The sequence below is a fragment of the Magnolia sinica genome, chromosome 13 (genome assembly GCF_029962835.1).
Source record: "Magnolia sinica isolate HGM2019 chromosome 13, MsV1, whole genome shotgun sequence".
In the NCBI taxonomy this organism is placed as follows: Eukaryota; Viridiplantae; Streptophyta; class Magnoliopsida; order Magnoliales; family Magnoliaceae; genus Magnolia; species Magnolia sinica.
The window spans coordinates 9,473,548-9,492,981 of NC_080585.1; the positions used below are offsets into that span (position 1 = coordinate 9,473,548).

General features: G+C 42.5%; 1 protein-coding gene across 1 annotated transcript; it reads right to left on the reverse strand.

The window, feature by feature from the left end:
- Positions 1-2,293: 2,293 nt before the first annotated feature.
- On the reverse strand, positions 2,294-9,155 carry LOC131222727 (protein NRT1/ PTR FAMILY 2.13). The gene is made up of 4 exons (XM_058217892.1): positions 8,766-9,155; positions 8,181-8,398; positions 4,057-4,619; positions 2,294-3,325 (listed from the first exon to the last, which is right to left on the reverse strand). Exons 1-4 carry the CDS (start codon positions 8,962-8,964, stop codon positions 2,440-2,442), a joined length of 1,866 nt encoding a protein of 621 aa, XP_058073875.1. The 5' UTR covers positions 8,965-9,155; the 3' UTR covers positions 2,294-2,439.
- Between the last annotated feature and the right edge of the window lie 10,279 nt (positions 9,156-19,434).

The window sequence follows — 19,434 nt, forward strand, 5'->3', positions numbered from 1 at the left end:
TAGTCAAAAAGTTGATAATCTGATGATGAAATTGGTTTATTGGATGGTTGAAATTGAGGGAGAGGAAAAAAACCAAATAATCTTATTTTCAACAAACAAATTTCAGGAAACAAAGATCAGAACTATTCAAGTACTATAATTTTTGAATTCTTTTAACTTAGGTAAAGCTTATTCTGCAATCTAGTGAGTCTACCATTTCTAAGTGGCAGTGTATCAAGTGTCAAACGCAGCTAAAGTATGTAAAGTATGGTACAGCTAACCACTACCTAGGGCTGTTTGATTTTTTATTTCCAATATAAATAAGTCGTTATTATTTCCTATGTCCTTTTGATTTTAGGTGAGTATTTTCATCTCAAAAATCAGTCCAAAAATAACCAAATTAAATTTGTGGGCCCCACATAATTAAATTTATGTGCCCCACTGTAGTGTATGTGACATATCCACACGGTTCATCTATTTTATTGGAAGAATTTTAGGCATGAGCCCAAAAAATGAGATAGATCTAATGCTCAAGTGATCTACACCATAAGAAACAATGGTCATAAAACCTCCATCATTAAAAGGGTTTTTCTTCCTAGAGCTCATAAGATTGTTTATTTGTTATGTAACTTGTTCATATAATTAAACAGACACAAATAAAAAGAGAACACTTGAATTTCAACACCGGTGGGGGTATGTGTGCGCACGTGTGATTAAAAAAAAAAAAAGTAAAATAAAATAAAAAGAGAACACAGTATCAGTTTGATCCAAGACTTTTGCCCTCCTTCATCAAGAAGTATTTAACAATATGCATTTAATTCTCACTGTTCTTGTATCAAGTTATCTGCTTGAGCTTTGGATCTACCTTATTTTCGGGCTGATGCCCTAAAATCAGTTGATAGATCAAACGGGTGATTTTGTCTAAAATGTTTGGTTCATAGAATTGAATGGTATTGAATTGTATTAAATGGGATTAGCATCATTATTTTACAATAACTACATTTTGGGAACTACCATAGTATTGTAGCCATCCAATCCCATGTCTAGGATAAACATTTTCCTATAGGAAAACACGGATTAAGCAAAATCATGTTTGGTGGACCATGGAACTGTAATCAGCGGACCACATTCACAACAAATGTCATTGACTTGTACATATATATAATCAGAATATCACGTGTAAACAATGTATTTGGACGGACAACATGGATAAACGCATGCATCAGTGTGGGGCCCACATGTATAGTGGATTTCAAAGTCCATGAAAATCCTCCGTGGGACCAAATGCAACTCCATGTCACTAAACGCAATTTCATCCCACTTAATTCCAACATTTCCCATCATCTCCAAATGCTTATAGAATTGTACAGGACCAAATTAAATTCTATCCCGCCTGGGAGTGTTTTGCGCATGGTATTGGGAAGGATTAGGTGGGATGGGATTCAAAAAATGTAATTATTACGTATGACAATAATTGTCCCCTGTTATCATGAGATAAGCCTAATCCCATACTATTTTTTTAATACTATGATACATTGAATAGATATACCCACCATTATTTGAAACTATTGAGAATAACATGTGTTATATCCAAACCGTTCATCTATTTTGTAACCTCATTTTATAGCGTGAGCTTAAAAATGAGGCAGATCCAAAAGCCCCAAAGAAAATTTCAACAGTAGGTTTCAATCTCCGTTGCTTTCTATGGTGGGGTCCACTTGAGCTTTAGATCTGATTTTTAGCCCATGCTCTAAAAAGATCTCGAAAAGCATGGGTGGACGGTGTGGATATAGCCCAGGCATCATGGTGGGACCTACAAACTTGCTAACATTGAGTGGAATTGGCACCGGACCAAATGTAATTCCATCTAATCTAATTCCAAGCTTTTCCATTCTTACAATATCAACTGATACAAAACTTCCGCCCCCATCCTCCAATAAGTATTTAATAATAGCTGTTTAATTCACTTGTATTTATGTGAGGCGGTCCACTTGATCAGCTCTAGATCTGCCTCATTTTTTTTGGCTCATAATGGATTAAAGATGTGGACGAGCCATAAACACCACAAGCAATCTCACGTGAAACTCGCACCGCTCCACGATTTTAAGATTCAACAACCAAAACGTCTACATCTCCTTGATAATGGTGTTGGAACTATAACCATTTCCATATATTTTTTCGTCCTCTACATGCACACATCATCCATCAATGATAAATAAACTGAGCCATTGTGGGCCCCACCTCTTAATATCGAGCTACGAAAGTTACGAACAAGCCACCATCACATCAATATAAGTATATACCCAAGTGAATATAACCCCACAACAGAAAAAGCTACAACTCTCTTGCATGAAGAAATGGAGGTCCCTCAGCACTAGGGCAGGCTACTCCAATTGGTACACACCACATAAGAGTGGCCACAAAACCATCTAAATATGCATGTATTATATGCATAAACATCTAATTATCTATGGATTTAGTACCGTTTAGTTCAATAACAACACCTACGTCCTTGGCCTCTTCTTGTACAATGGCCTTGTAACGATAGAAATGAGAACACACAAGAAAATAAACCATATTTATAGCTCCTAATCCTGCTATAGCGTAGTAAAAATAATCAAGCTTACCCTTATTAATGTTATCAGCCAACCAGTCGGGTCGACCGTGCTTTCCCGTGTTTTTGTGGACAAGGGATACGATGAAAGCACTCAGATAGTTGGCGCCAGCGAAGTTTAAAAAGAGAAGCGAGCCTGCGAGGCTGCGCATATGCTCTGGAAACTGCTTGTAGTAGAATTCGATCTGTCCAATTGCATTGAACGCCTCAGCCACACCCAAGAGTGCGAGCTGTGGTGCGAGCCACATGACCGTGATCGGTGCAATCCCAGCTGGCCCACCATGCAAAATGGCTGACTTTCTCCTCTTTTCTTCAACTAGGCCAGCCACAATCATTGAAAAGATTGAAATCACCATACCAATTCCCATACGTTGGAGGAGAGTGATCCCGCCTGGCTGTTTTGTGATCTTGCGGGATACAGGGACTAGGATTCGATCGTAGATGGGGACGAATAGGGTTAATGCTAGCATGTTTACGACACCGACGGAGCCTGCGGGGATCTGGAAGTGGGGACCGATGTGGCGGTTCATTTTCAATGCCTGAGATAGGGTGAATGTGGCCTGTTGAGCAATGGAAGTGAAGGTGATGATGCCTGCAGCCCATATGGGTACTATACGGATTAGGCATTTCAGCTCTTCAATGTGTTGGATGCTGCCTAGCCTCCATGGATTCTCTGGAGAGCCGTCTGATTTCAGTTCGCTGTCTGTGATGATGGCCGCCTTGTTTAGAAAACTGAAGAAACATGATTTCAGTATATCAAAATTGAAAATTCTAGTAGTGTCAATTTGGAAAAAAAAAAAAAAAAAGGATTTGATTTGGATTTTTAGTCCAAAAACAATAAAATAGGCAATTTATCTATCTACTCTTCTATTGTTTGGATGGGAACTGATGTTAAGTCGTCCACATTTTGACACAAAAATGACAGAACTGCCCTTGCTTATAAAAATGGCCATACAAATGGGTCCCATGGCTTAATGATACAGACGATTGATCTTTTGGGCTCCCTGATGGACCATGCCCCAAACTGGGCCTTTTTTTTCCTGTTGATTGTGGACCCTTGCTTTCTTTCTTTTGATAACCGTCTGTTCCGAAGTAATGAAGGTTAGGATTGTCCTGGAGACTGGATCGAGGTCCACCAACGGTGGGGCCCAGCTGATCAACTAAAATACCACAGCAGGACTGTTTAAATATTCTATACAAGAAGGCCATTTTTTTAATTTGCATCTAGTCAACGTACCATCTTAATGACTAATATTCATGTCTTGATGCAGAATACTGTGGTGTAGAAGCTTGTTATGGGTGTGATCCATTCTCATCATTTTTGGGTGTGACTTCTTATTAGATCATGTGGGTCCCACTCAAAATACTCATCAGACCCTTCATCAGGTCATGATAAGATCAACAACATTAAAAAAAAAAAAAGATTAGCATTTTTGTAACCTTATTGGCATGGGCCATAGTACCTGAACTGCTGGGTGAGTGGAAGCTTAATGATGGCGGACCCCTTTGGCGACGGATCATATAACACATGTGGCTGCTCATCTGCGGGGGGGAGTGTAAGTCTACGCTTCTTATAAGCGGCGGCGATCACGTGAGCGATGCCGGTGAAGACACTCCCTTCTGGTGGAACATACACATATATCTTTGTACCAAGGAAGAACAATATAATGGAACAGAACATAAGGGCTGTAGGGATACCAAAGCCCAGGGCCCAGCTCACACTATCCTGGATGTAGACTATCACCGTCATCGCGATCATCATCGAGATATTGAAGGTGAAGTAGTACCAGTTGAAGAAGCTATCGATGCCCTGCCGGCCCTTCTCCGTCGTTGCATCGAACTGGTCCACCCCAAACGGGAGGTTGCAGGGCCGGATACCACCCGCTCCGATCGTCAGTAGGCCCAGTGCTAGGTACAGCATGCCCATCTGGGCCCGTGTGGGGCCCATGCATTGTTCCAGGTCTGGGTTGCATTTGGGTGGCGTCAGCTCTGGTACCACTGTTGTTAGTGTCAGTGTTACCATTCCCTGCACAGGAGTGAAATTTTTATTTTTTTTTCAAGTGTAACATATACAATGTTTGCCTAACGAGAGATGTGTTCACGCATACATACACGAGTACCTACATTTGGTACACGTGGGAACTAAACAGATCGATCTCGACCGTTGGTTTAGTTTGGCCCAGCGTTGATTGGCTCCATGCAATTATTATCAGTCTGATCTGGTGATCCTGTCCATCAGATCAATGCCCTATAAAATGGATGGCCAGGATCAACCGATCATCAATTTCCACCGTCCAATCAATGGGGTTCTCCTTGGATTTGAATTACATAAAAAGATCCCAACCATTCGTCTATTCCATCTACGGCTTGGACTTGGACTGAATGCATGGCTCGACAAATTGAAATCTCAAGGGACCCATCTATGTACATTCGTTGCATGTATGCATGGCATGCGTGTTAGAAAACTGGCGCATGCATTTATGTACACGCCTACAAATTTCGTAAAAGGCTGCAGGAGTATGGTAGTCTGTGGGAGAACTGTAGTCCTCAACGTGCAGTTGCTGGAAGGTGACGCAAATTCAATTCCTATGTCCTGATCCTGGAGCCGGAATCCTCTACAACAACCATTGCAGTACAACACCAACACCAACCTCTATGGGTCCACCATATTTTCTGTAAAATCCAATTCGTCCATCATGTGTGCAACCTCATTTTCACCATGAAAATAAAAAACAGCCCGCAGATCCAACTCAGGTGGGGCACACACAAGGGACCAACTCAGGTGGGGCACACACAAGGGACAATGAAATTTCACACTGATAAAAGGGTTGGATTGAAAATAAATGCCGTGGTGAGCCCCACACACAAATCAATGGTTGGGCGTCATCTTCGCAATGTTTCATGCCGTATGGCCCACGCTAACAAGTTTTTGATCCACGGCCTAACATCGATATGTGCACCCGATATACTAGACGTTACACAAACAACACGGTGGGCCCACAGAACACCGGTGTTGTACTACCTATTGCGAACAACCCGTGTTGTAGAGAATTCCTATTCCTCGCGCATGCCTGCTATTGATATGGAGAAATGCCGGCAAGGCTCGCCACATCTGCTCTCTCTGTCTGCCCACCATGTGATGATCTAGACCGTTCATCGATACTGACTAGAGATTACACCATCCGTAGAAACTTAAAATGAACGGCCTATACGGGCAGTTCGTAGCCCACGCGTTTGTGTATTTGAAGTTCTCCGATGGGTGTGATTTTCTCCAACGTGGGACCACAGGATCTAGCTAGAGACGGACGGTCCTGTCAGGGGACCAGGGGACCACACTACAGGATCTAGCTAGAGACGGACGGTCCTGTCAGGGGACCACACTACAGGAAGTAGCAGGGATTGAATTCGTCCCGCTGAAAACTCAACCTGTTCATAGGGTCACATGGGCGCGGATTAGGTTCTACCCCGCCTGCACGGACCGGCGGAGGCTCGGCCCTCTGAGGTGCCACTGTGATGTATGAATTTTATCCAAACCGTCCATCCATTTTTTCCATGTCATTTTAAATTACGAATTCAAAAATAGCTACGATCCAAGCTCAAATGGACCACACAGCGGGAGTTAAATTACTACCGTTGAAATTTTCTTGGGAACCATAGAAGTTTTGGGTCAAGATGATATATGTCTTTTCAATTCACCCAGGTCTATAAGACCATATCAAAAGGCTTTTGGATGGCAAATAAAAAACCCGGTGAACCCTAAGAAGGTTTCAATGGTAGGCGTCCTTAGCACCGCTGCTTCCTTTGGTGTGCTCCTCTTGAGAGTTGGATCTAACTTATTTTTAGTCCAATATTCTAAAATGATATGGAAAAATGAATGGACCGTGTGGATAAAACTCATACATCACGGTGACCCTTGGAGCCTCCGCCCGTCCCGAGCTCCGAACAGGCGGGGTAGTACTTAAATCCACGCCCAGGTCACGTGCACCTGTTCCGAGGGAAAACGTAAATATGAGCCTGATCCAAAACTTGTATGCCTTTGAGAAATTTTCAACGGTAGGCTTTCAATCCCGACTGCTTCCTTGATGTGATCCACTTGAGCCTTCAATCTACCTCTCTTTTGGTCTCCTGCCTTAAAATGATCTGTCAAAATGGATGGACGGCATGGATAAAACATACACATCACAGTGGGCCTCCCATACCCCTCACAGTACCGTCCGTCTCTAGCTAGGTCCTGGTTGCGGTAGCACGCAATCCAAGCGGGAATGGTCTCGATCATCACGTGGTAAGTTAGTAGGGGAGAGACTCTTGGTGGGCCAGCCGTGCAAACAAAGCTCATTATACTTACTATTTAATATGGAAAGGAAAATTGATTGAAACTGATCTGAAAACGACTGTAAACTGACAACAACAACGAGCTACAAAATCATGCAAATCAACGGCTCTCCTTTCTTTAAAAGAATATACGCGATTAGAAAAGAGAAAAGATCTGGTGCTCTTAGGGCACTCTAAGTTATAGTGCTCCTAGCAGCATCAGGACAATTGGACAGTCCAATCTATCACTCCTAACCGTTCATTGGTCCAGGATCACCTTTCATGGGCTACCCTGCAAGAATCGCATTGATCTAAAGACCCAATCCATCCTTAATTGGGCTTTTCTCATAGACGTCTGTTTTCCAAGCCGTGTAATGGACGGTTTGGATTGCCTAAAAAAATTGACTCTTTAGAAGTATTAGCAATCCATGATGAGTGCCAATAAATATAAGGATTAATTTTTTTACAGGACCTATTTTTATATAACCAATCTGGACGGTTCATTTTTTAGGCTATTGATCAGATGGTTAAGATTGTCGGATCAGTGTGCTTTTTGCATCAGAAATGTGTGTTGGGCCTAATGGACAGTCCAGATCAGTCAATTAGAATGGGTGGTGGGGTTCTAAGAGCACTGGATAATTTTTATATTATAATTTTTTTCTTACTAAAAAGTACCATATCTCACAGTCGTTCATCATGAGTCAGTCCAGGTGGGTCCCACTTCCTTCCGACCGCACATGGTGACATTTGATTGGTACTGTTAATAATAGGTCCGAACCATCTCCAACGCCACTGTGGCCATTCAAATTCAGCCACGTCTCCTCTAAAGCGAGGTCGGTGTGGGCCGAGCAGTAACCATCCTGTGTCCAGTTTTTACTGTGGTACGCATAAAGTCGGTACTTTTAAAAGTAAAACGACAGAGTAGTACTGATACACACCATGCTTAGATGAATGGTCCACTCATCAATCTGGATCGTCCATTCGGTCTAACAAACTTCAGTTGGCCCACCACATTAAGTGATTTTAACCATCCAGCTCATTCAAGATAAAAAAGAAGGTTGAGATAGTGGGGACCGTCAATTGTAAGTTAGCGAACTCGTGACTTCCGTTGTAATGGATCAGACCCCTTTTCAGTTTTTAATTTTTAATTTTAGGTGGGTGGTTGGGGTTCATCCACGTGTTCAGTTCATGCAACATGCACCGTAGAGTTGTAACGGAAGAAGGATGGAGAAGGCAGATGGATGTGTATGAAATGAAGAGTGGAAGTGAGGTGCACCAGAAAAGATGCAACGGATGCATAGGCGAGAATACGGAAACGGCCCAAATAAGCGTCGGAGAGGTAGGCGCCGACGAGGGGAGCGAAGTTAGTGGTACCGGACCAGATGTTGATGACATTGGTAGCGAAGACCTGCTTCAGGTGGAGATGTTGGAGAAGGTAGACCATGAAGTTCATCAGCAATCCAAGGGTTGCTAACCTCTCGAACGTTTCGTTCCCTGCAATCACAGCCACCCACAACAAATTACAAACAGATGGCCAGAGAGAGAGAGAGAGAGAGAGAGAGAGAGAGAGAGAGAATCTAAAGTAACAATGTTATATGCAATCTAAAACCAAAACAAGTGGGTGGAATCACAGTGCAAAAATGTGTGTGTGTGTGTGTGTGTGTGTGTGTGTGTGTGTGTGTGTGTGTGTGTGTGAGAGAGAGAGAGAGAGAGAGAGAGAGAGAAGGGGCATATATGGGTCAAAATGAAAAATCCTTTCTGGGTTTTTCTTAGAGAGAGTCATAAATTCAAAATTCCATAATGGATTTGATTGTGTGTGTTATGTATGTCTCAAAATGAAAAATCCATAGTGAGAGAGAACCTATAACGTAAGGCATAGCCTTCCATCCACCAGGCTCTCTTTTGGTCTTTTTCTCCCCTTCAAAGACGCTCTCACCCTCCATTTTGATCGTTTTCTCCCCTTCAAAGACGTTCTCACCCTCCATTTTCTCATCAGCCGATGAAGATCGGCAAGGCAAGCCTTTCATGCAATAGATTAACTTCCCTACGCTTGATTTCATCTCTCTCTCTCTCTCTCTCTCTCTCTCTCTCTCTCCCTTGTCTGTCTATGGTGCACTCTCCAACTATAAGAAGAGAAGGAATGGTGAGAAAAAGATCAAAGAAGATGACCCAGTGGCTGACGCATCTTCCCTTTAAGGTCCTAGGATAGTCTCCATGGGACTGACATTGACAACCTCATCATCTCTCTCCATGCATCCTCCCTTCTCCTCCATACATATCTGTACCCCATACAAATGGCACCCGGACCCGTACCCCTCCCTCTTCTACCCCACCTACTACACCTCCCCTTCTCTTTGTCCCCATCTTACTATTTTTGTACGACATCCACTCTGTCCATCATGCCGGACTCCTCATATCCACCGCACATCTCAAAATGAAGTCCGATCCAAAACATTTATAGGTCACAACATCGGAAACCATTTTAAATATCACCTTAACCCACTATTTTCGGCAGTGTATATATAAGTTTTGTGTCAGGCTGATTATTATTGAAACCCTTCATCCTGATGACGTGCACCCGATGAACGGATTGGATGCAATCTAAATTCCTTGGTGTGACCCACAAACTAAATTTTGGTTTCTACTGCCTCTTCATTATTCCCTGTGGCGTAGCCCACCTGAGTTGTAGATAAGTCAGATTTTTTGTGTCAGGGCATATCATCGAGATCTGTATATGATGATGGACGGAGTAGATTTTACACAAACGATATAGTGGGGCCCATAGAGAAGGAATGTTGTAGGCGGTCATGATACATTCTCATCTTTTTTGGGTGATTAACCATATCTTTTCACTCAAGAGTAATGAGCCTAATGACAGCTGAACAGGGAAAACCTACAGGCAACAGCACCATAATTTGTGGGGCTGGATCATATTTCCCACTAAAATGCACCTTGGTCGGCCATCCCTACCATTAAAATGGTGGGCCCTGCCTGGAAGATCAGTCTTATCCAAAATCACAGTACGTTGATCATTTCGTACCAAGTGAATTTCATGGTGGGCCCACCATTTTCGTGGTGCGGATGACCCACATAAGTGGCACGTTTGAAGTGAAAGATGGTACAGCACCACATGTTGTGCGTTGCCGTACCTACTAAAAATTTACTAATGGCAGGAAAGAAAGATGCTGGGTGATCCAATGCACATAGAGCACCACAAGTTGTAGTGCACCCAGTTGCATTTGAACATGTGGACGGTCCAAATTACTTACTTTGAACTGTATATTAGATCTAGTCCCTACAACCCAAAAACAAATAAAAAATGACACTGATCGAACAATCCTAACTATGGAATCTGAACGGCCAAGGTTGTTTATGAAAAATGTTTATGCAATCGTCAATTTGAACCATGCGTTTCTGGGGGTCCACGGTAGATTTTATGCGCTTTCAAAGGATTAGTTTGATCACACGGTTCTAACCGTTCTATCCATGATTTGGCAAACGCTTAGCTGTGAAGAAAAAAGTGATTGATGGGACCATCAATTGATCATGGTTTTTATTTAGTGGCAAATGAAGTGGTGGTAAACCGAATGGACGGCCCAGATCTTTGATTAACGGCAACATGCACCAATTCAATTAGGGCACTCCGGTGATCTTTAGGGCACCGTAAGTTATAGTGCACTGGATCATTTCTCATGATTATATTACTAGTTCTCCTAGCTTCTAGATAAAAGTAAGTGGACGACTGTAAAGGGGTTGTAGCAGGAGTTGTTGCATGGCCCACTCAAACACTACAAGAATAATAATAAAAAAAATAATAAATAAGGAAAAATAAAGAAAAGACGCAGAAAATTGGATGTCTATGGTTCATTTCCTGTTGAGGATGGGTCGCATGTGATGGGACCTAGTTTCCTATCCCACCTGACCATCCCAGCTGGCGGTCCACCATATTTTTGACTCCTCTACTTCGATCAGGACCGTTCATCTATCGAATCCCATTGTAAACTTGCCAGAAACTACACTAATCGTACATTCGACTGAGCGGATTAGGTGTTACCCGGGTAACACTCCTTGATGTATGTGTTGTATATCCACGCCGTCCATTGATTCTTAAATCTCATTTTACAACATGTGCCCAAAGTCGAAGCCGATCCAAATATCAAGTGGACCACACAGAGGGGATTGAATGCCTACCATTAAAATCTACCTGGGGCTTACACAAGTTTTGCATCAAGCTGATATTTGTATTTTACCTTCATGCCAGTCTGCGTGAGAACGTGAGATTATAAAGAAGTTGAATGGCAAATAAATATTATGACGGGCCCTGGCAAAGTTTCGACGATGGGTGTCATTATCTTGGCTGTTTCCTATGGTGTGATCCACTTGAGCTTTAGATCCGCTTTATTTTTATGATTACGACGTAAAATGAGCTGAAAAACCCGATGGATGGTATAGATATACGACACATTCATCAAGGTAGGCCCCATGCACAAGGCAACATGTTATAACATTTTGCAAGGAGACTAAAACCCGATGTTTTAAAACACCGTCTCAGAGTGGGAGTGAGTGATCAACTCAGTGGGTGCTATTAGTCTTAAGTCTTAACAAGCATCAGTTATATTATGAATTTAATGAAAAGCAATTATTCATAAACACCTAATTAATCTTATTAATGCGCATGCATGACGGATGATATGATGTATGCCCTCGCCATAACACTCCCTCGAGCGACTCAAAAGGGAAGAAGGGAGAGAAAGTGGGTCGTAGTTTAAGGTGGGGCCCAAGAGAAGTCGATCCTTACAACTCCTTCCTTCTTCCTTAAGAGATCCCACACCCACCACTCAAAATCTAAATTCCAACCGATTGGAGAGGTAAGCACCCATCTCCCTGAGATCCCTTGTGTTGAGTTAGATGTTGCATGTAATCCTAACATGAAAAGTTCATTTGACTCAGGATCTCTACGAATCCACCACGAGTTTGGCAACCCTAGATCGTTTCTTAGAGCTCTCAACGATTCACAGGTGCGGACTATTAACCTTAGATGGCCTAACACCAATTGTAGTATGAGTCTAATGATTTTGTTTATTTGGACGATGCATTTAGAGAATCTAAGGAAAAACTTAGGAATTGTTAGGTTGTTTGCAATTGTATAGAATTGTAAGTTATGTTGATTTTCTCATATGATGTTGTTCTTGCCTCTCACATGATTTGATACGAATTGATGATCTCATGTTTATGTCTTGTTTGGTTTTCTTCACATGATGTTGCCCTATATCATGTATGCCTTATTAATCATTGTGCAAATTAGCTCTATGAGATGTAGGAGGTGCTTAACTTCCTCACCAACGCACACAACACACATGCACCTTTATTCATGATATTATTAGCCGCTCTTGCTAGTAGATTCTAACTTGTATGATGAGGAGTATGAGAACATGATGTTGTTTATGCTAGTTGATAACCCTGTTAGTTAGCATGTTATGAATCACCACACAAACCCTTGAGTTGGTCAGGAATACGAGGAGAGCGAAGGCAGCCTCGTTGGTAGGACCATCTTGAGGCTACACCCATAGATTTGGACGAGTGCGTGTGGGCGATAGTAGTTTGACTACATAAGTCACTAGTACCCGATGTCATTCCGCCACGTACTTACCTGAACTCATGCATTCTAGTCTACTGGCTGACTAACCTTGTTTGTTTAACCATGTTTGCTCATACATGTATGGAACCTGGCACACCCTACCACCGTTGTAGCCCATCGATAACCACCTGAAGCCGATCCACCATCTCGTGGGCCGGGCATGGTGGAATGGGACACTGTCTTCGAGCTATTGGCCTACGCTGGGGTGACGAACCTCCCCGTAGTGACCGCGAGCGATCTCAGTTCTCAGCACTCCCCATGTACTTGAAGTCGGGGATGGAGAACCCGATGAGATCAAGGATTGTGGTGCCCTGGCCTCTCACGTTAAGGGGCCTTGGCATCGCAACTAATTGAGGCATTGATATGTGGGGTGTATCAGATTCCTCAACCTGCTGGATGAATGGATTTAACTAAGAACTCGGCTAACACAATCACATTGTATCGCACTAGTTATGGTAGCGACTTGGTAGTCGAGGTCACTTTGAGGGAGTGTTGGTCATACGCGATCGTTAGATGGAGTCGCTCGAGGGAGTGTTGTGGCGAGGGCATGCATTATATCATCCGTCATACATGCGCATTAATAAGATTAATTAGGTATTGATGAATGATTACTTTTCATTAAATTCATAATATAACTGATGTTTATTACAACTTAAGACTAATAGCACCCACTGAGTTGATCACTCACTCCCACTCTAAGACAGTGTTTTAAAATATCAACTAGACTCTCCCATAAATACAGGTGATGCAGAGTACGAGGAGCATGACTACGCAAGTCCTGATGAGGAGGATGAGCTGTCTTACTTCCAGCTGATGGGCGGCTCTCTATCGGCTTAATAGGCAAGATTTGGATTGCTGAGCAGTGGACTCAGCTCTATTCTTTTTAGATATATCATTCTTTTTGTGGTTTTTGTTGGGCAATGCCCTGTGCGACCCATTTATATATTTGGACCTGTATATATACTAGATCTCTTTCATTTTAATAAACTTGTGTGGTTGTGCTTCATGTTTCAGAAAATTTTAGGTTGCGCATTTAAACCTGATTAAACGCATATTAATGAAAATAGGTTATAATTGATACTCGGAAACTCGAGAGTCAAGTATATGCACGACCTCCGATTTTCAGGGTGTTATAAGATGGTATCAGAGCAATAGTTTAGAATCAATTGGATCATGGGTCATGAACTCACTAACGCATCCGCTGACTTGAGAGGAAACGCAGTAGAAAACACGAAAATGCTAGGAACTACCCCAGTCCCTGAGCTGACGCTCTTAGACGGAAGGTGAGACTTTCAGGGTGTTAGGGTTGGGTAGCGAGAGTAAGTAGTGACGCTAGGAAATAGGTCCGTGAGTCTTACTGAATTTTGTCGCATCGATGGGAACGAGCTGAAACCGAAGAATTTGACGATCGAAGACAACATCCAAGTCCGATTGGGCTAGTTCCGGGCCAAATTTGATGGTCCCAACCCTCCGGGGATAGAGACTTGGGGGTGAACGCGGATTTATTGAAATTAGTGAAACAGTAGAAAATTTTGATTTCGGCCCCTAACCAGGAGGACTCTCGTGAAATGAATAGGCACACTACGTAGGTCAGCTCCTCCTACCCCAAATTCATATATGGTACTTTTCCAGGGGCCTTACCGGCGCCCGGGAAATCATAAGACAAGGAGTCCCAAGCAGGAACCCGGCGTGCCCACGCCCGATTTCCAGGGCATTACAAATGTGTGATAATGCTCAGTTAAATTTAGGATATCATCGTTCCCCTCAAATGAATGGTGATATGAGATACCGTATTTGAGTTGTCAGCTTACATTGAGGTGACGAGTCTCCCCGTAATGACCATTGAACAATGGTGAAAGTAACATGACTGTCGTGTGTAATTGAATGAGGTAACAAACCTAATAGATCAAGGGACACGAGTGAGAAGTTGTTATGGCCATTATGAGCCTTGTGATCTTGATAAGACCCATGATATAATGATGAAACCCTAGTTTTATCAGTATACTAAATGAATAAGACCTAATAACTACCTGGTTAATCATACATATCACATGCACTTATTGATAGTGCTACTGACGAGTCATATTACACTAGGATAGGTAGTTTGCGAATGAAGTCGGAGTTGCGTGAATATGGAATGTTAGCATTTGCGAAATAAGCATTGAAGTCACTTGTTGAGGGAGTGCTGGATGGTAAAGCTCATGCATCATTTCATTATAACATTCATGCACCTAACAAGATTATATAGGAAATGTTTACCTATACTATCATTACCTATGCTGATTGACTTGATAACATGTGTAACTTATAATAAACAAAACCATTGAGTTGATCAATCGCTCCCACTCTGGTATGATGTTGCTCCCACTCTAGTATGATGTTTTAAAACACCAACTAGTCATTGCTGCAAATATAGGGGTTACTGAGGCAGACACATTAGAGGATGCGTATATGGATCCCGATGAGGAGTTCTCATACTTCCAGTTATCTGATGGCAGTTGTAGCCGGCTCGCTACTCGACTGGTTTTGAAAGATATTCTTTGTTGGATAGACTTTAGACTTGACACATTTTTGTTTATTTTGGAATTATATATTGGGCCCCATCTGTGGACCTTATGCTCGAAATGGATGTCTATTATATATTTTGGGATTTTTACTTGCTTTAGTTACATTTATTTTAGAGTATATTTTATTGTTTACTTTACTTCTATGGTTACTCAGATATCATGTTAAAAGCACAATAAATTCACACTCCCACAAATCATAAGTAACATCTGAAATATCAATAATCAAGTACGTGCTTGACTCATAAAATTCGAGACCTTACAGGAACACCTCATTCGCTTTCATTTAGTAGAGCTATCTCACTACAATACACATGGCAGAATGATATGCAAATCAGCCTGCCCCATATGTAGGGCCGTCGAATGAATGGTTTATGTTTAAAAAAATCATACTTATTGAGTGTTCCTATCCATGTGATTCGTCGATAGAAAACAAAAACAAGTAACATTCAAATTAGTGGAATCAGATTGCGTCTGACCTACCCATCCATCCATATAAGGACTCCTATGGGCCACTATGATGTATCTGTTTATCCACTCCGTCCATCCATTTTCGATCATTTAACATATGAGTTCAAAATTAGGCAAGTCCAACACTCAAATGGACCACACTAAATAATTGGCTTGAGTTGCATTAAATGTACAAGGCATTAAATGCAAGATTCATCTCTATCATGGTTAGGGGTGTACATAGGTTGGTTCGGTCCGATTCTAGGGTGAAACTGGAACCCGGAACCGAACCGTTCCTAACAATTCTATGATTTTCGGAACCGGAACCGGACCGTTAGCACCCAAGAACCAAACCAGAACCAGACCGTGAAAAATGGTTCGGTTCTGGATCGGTTCTCGGACGGTCAGCGACAGAGGGACGACCAGAGAGAGAGAGAGGGCGCCACAGAGATACAGAGAGAAGGCAGGGGCCTAGGCAGCCGACAGCAGCACCCAGATAGAGATGGCGAGAGAGAGAGAGAGAGAGAGAGAGAGAGAGAGAGAGAGAGAGAGGGCAAGGGCAGGGGCGAGAGAGATTGGGCCCTGGGCCATTGCAGGCAGACGACAAAAAAGTGGGAGACGGGGATGGAGAAGCCGCACGCAGTGGGGTGAAACAAATTAGGGTTTTTTTTTAAGTTTTTTTTTTAAAATTTTTGTTTTAATCTCAAGTTCGGATCAAATGTTCGGATCCATGGTTCGGATAAATAGTTCGGGCCACGGTTCAGATCAACGGTTCGGATCCACAGTTCGGTTCTACATGGCCCTAAACTAGAATCGAATCGTATCCAATAGTTCTTGCAAATTTGGAACCGGAACCGGTGCAGTTTAGAACCGGACCAAACCGGACTGTTGGATTGGTTTCGGTCCGGTTTCACGGTTCTACCGGTTAGATGTGCACCCCTAATCATGGTACAGTTGTGCATTGAATTTGCCTATTTTTTTAGTTCATATATTAAGATAATTCGAGAAAATGGATGGACAGCTTAAATAAACACATACATCACGGTGGCCCCACCGGAGCCCCTTTATGGATGGATTATTGTCCCGGCTGATCAGATGTAATTCACTTCCAAATTAGCAGTTGTTTGGATTAACTGTGGAAAAAGGAATGGATAGGATTATCTCATGGGTTTTAATTTTAAAATGCAATCCATCCATTTTGGTGCCTCGGTACATGTCTTTTGGAGAGGCGGCTCTACAATATGCCTGTCCTCCTTACCCTACCGTATCTCACCTTCCTGGGATTTATATACAGGTAAGGTACCAATTAGAATAGTACAGTGGACTATTTTACTTATGAACGCACCGGCACGAAAGTTCACGTTATCCAATCAGCCGAACCCGAATATGGCAGAACCACTCTCTATAAAGTACACGTGGAAGGACGTATAATCTGTGAACGTCCACCTAAATGACCGTTCTGTGGATGGAACCAAGTTCAAACTACAGATCAGATGATCATGGCCATTTCATAAGTGTCCTTTGAAGAGACTGGTAAAAAACAAAAACGATTAACGGTCAAGCAGACTGAAGATAAGTGACGGACAGGATTGCGTAATAGGTTTGAATTTAGAACATAAGGGGTCGTTTGGCACCTTGGATTGGAGGGGATTAGAGGGGGTTTCAAATCCCCTTGGTTGTTCGGCAGCGTAAAGCAACTGGGGATTGCCAATCCAGGGGGTTCCCAATCCCCTCGTTGAGGGGGTTTGTAATCCAAGGTGAGAGCTTGGATTACACCTAAAATCATTTCAATAGTTGCAGGTATAAATGTATGTCACTGTACACTATCATTCTACTGGGCACATGGCCCACTAATGATGATCAACATCGTCCAAACATTGTTCATGTAGATCAGCACTGTCCAAATATTGTCCAGCACCATCCAAACATTGTCCATATTAATCAACGGTTAAAAATCGTTGGTTAGTCACTCGGACATGATCTTGTGCTTGCGGTCCATCTAAGACTTGGAATTTCATCATTTTTAGGCAAAGCATATATTTTAGTGGGCTTATCACAACCATACCATCAAAAATTATATATCTCACTAATTGGGGATATTAAAGTTGATTTAGTAATTAAATTCAAACCCCCGTAAATATACCATGTATAGGTATTTTTGAATTAAAGTTGATTCACACTCTAGGGTGCCAAACACACCGAGAGGATTGCCAATCCAGGGGGTTTCCAATCCTGGGGGTTGCGAATCCAGGGGGTTCCAAATCCACGCTCCCAAACAGGCCCAAGCCATCGATAATCAGACCCACTAGATGGATGCCACAGATTGATCAGTCATCCTTCCACCTGTAATGTATCGCTCGACCATATTCTGGCTCTACCATATCACAGTAGTTCGCCGAACCAGGAAACTTTTTGCTTTAGGAAAAGGTAGTTTATCCGCAGAGGCACCACAAATTATGTACCTCTTGCCCAAATGTACCATTATCAAGGCCCACATGTGGTGATCAGAACCGTCCAGTTTGTGAATCCCATAATGGGAATACCACAGTATAAATCATATCCAATTGAATGATTTTTAATCAACTGTCCACTAAAAATAAAATATGGACAGTTGATCAAATTCAGCTGATCAAATGGATCACACCACATATGACTCTTGCATTTAATGCAACTGACATTTAATGCTTTGTGCATTTTAACGCAACCAAGCTTATTATTTTGTGTGGTCCACTTGAACGTTGGATATGCCTCATTTTTGTGTTCATGCCTCAAAATAATATAACAAAAGGGACTGACGGTTTGGATGTATAGAAACATTACTGTGGGCTCGCCCACAAAACTGCCCGTTCGGAGCTAGGGACGGGCGGGGGTAGTGCGCAATCCGCGTCCATTACTGACGGCCGTTTTGGATACGGTACGTCTCGAAATCTTGGTCTTCCACGTAGCGTGTCTGAAACGGCCATTTTTTTTTAACGGTGATGGTGGAGTGGTGACGTCATTGGGCATGCAAGTATAGTATGTAGGATAATCAATACACCCTCATTGCACGTGGATGATGTTCCTGCAGTCTCATTCAAGCCATCTGGTGAGGGGATTTTCTTTTTTTTGGAAATCCGATGTTGGACCATGTGGCATTGTACCACATGCGTAGAAGATCTGTCCGTTCATCAGTGATGACCTCCTGCGAATGCACACTGACTCAAAAATCAGGTTGGTCAGATTATCAAAAGGTCCATACGCGGATGTAAAAAATGGGTGATTGGAAATGGAAAAACACCGGTCTAGATTCAAGCTTACATATCTGGCCCAACTAACGAGCGGACGGGAAGTTACGCCAAAAGGCCCACTCAATGAATGGCCAGATCTCACACAAACCTGCTATATTGGACGGACGCGGCTTCGGTGGATCCCAGCGGAGCCCAATTTGATTGATTTTCCTTACATCCACTCTGTCCATTCAATTTTTCAGCTTATTTTAGGGAACGACCCCAAAAATTATGCAGATCTAAATCTCATATGGACCACACCACAGAAAACAGTGGTGAATGACAATTTAAAACTTTTTGTAGGCCACAAAAGTTTTAGATCAAGCTGATATTTGCGTGGTCCCTTCATCGATGACTTTATGACCTTTCATCAAGTTGGATGGAAAATAAACATTCTGGTGGCCCCTGAGAAGTTTTAATGGTGGATATTCAATCACCACTGTTTCCCCTGGTGTGGTCCACCTAAGATTTGGATATGCTTCATTTTTGTTAGGATCCTGCCCTGAAATTAGCTGTAAAAACGGATGGACGGTGTGCATGTCAGGTACATATATCAATGTGGGCCCCACAGTCAGTGATCCACCGACGTGGCGTTCGTATTGGACGTGTTGC

Excerpts from the sequence above, each read along its gene's own strand:
- LOC131222727 (XM_058217892.1), bottom strand. The coding sequence starts at position 8,964 with ATGAAATCAAGCGTAGGGAAGTTAATCTATTGCATGAAAGGCTTGCCT. Across the intron at positions 8,399-8,765 it reads GGCTATGCCTTACGTTATAG|GGAACGAAACGTTCGAGAGG; the intron begins GTTCTCTCTCAC and ends CTGTGATTGCAG. Across the intron at positions 3,326-4,056 it reads CCACTCACCCAGCAGTTCAG|TTTTCTAAACAAGGCGGCCA; the intron begins GTACTATGGCCC and ends ATGTTTCTTCAG.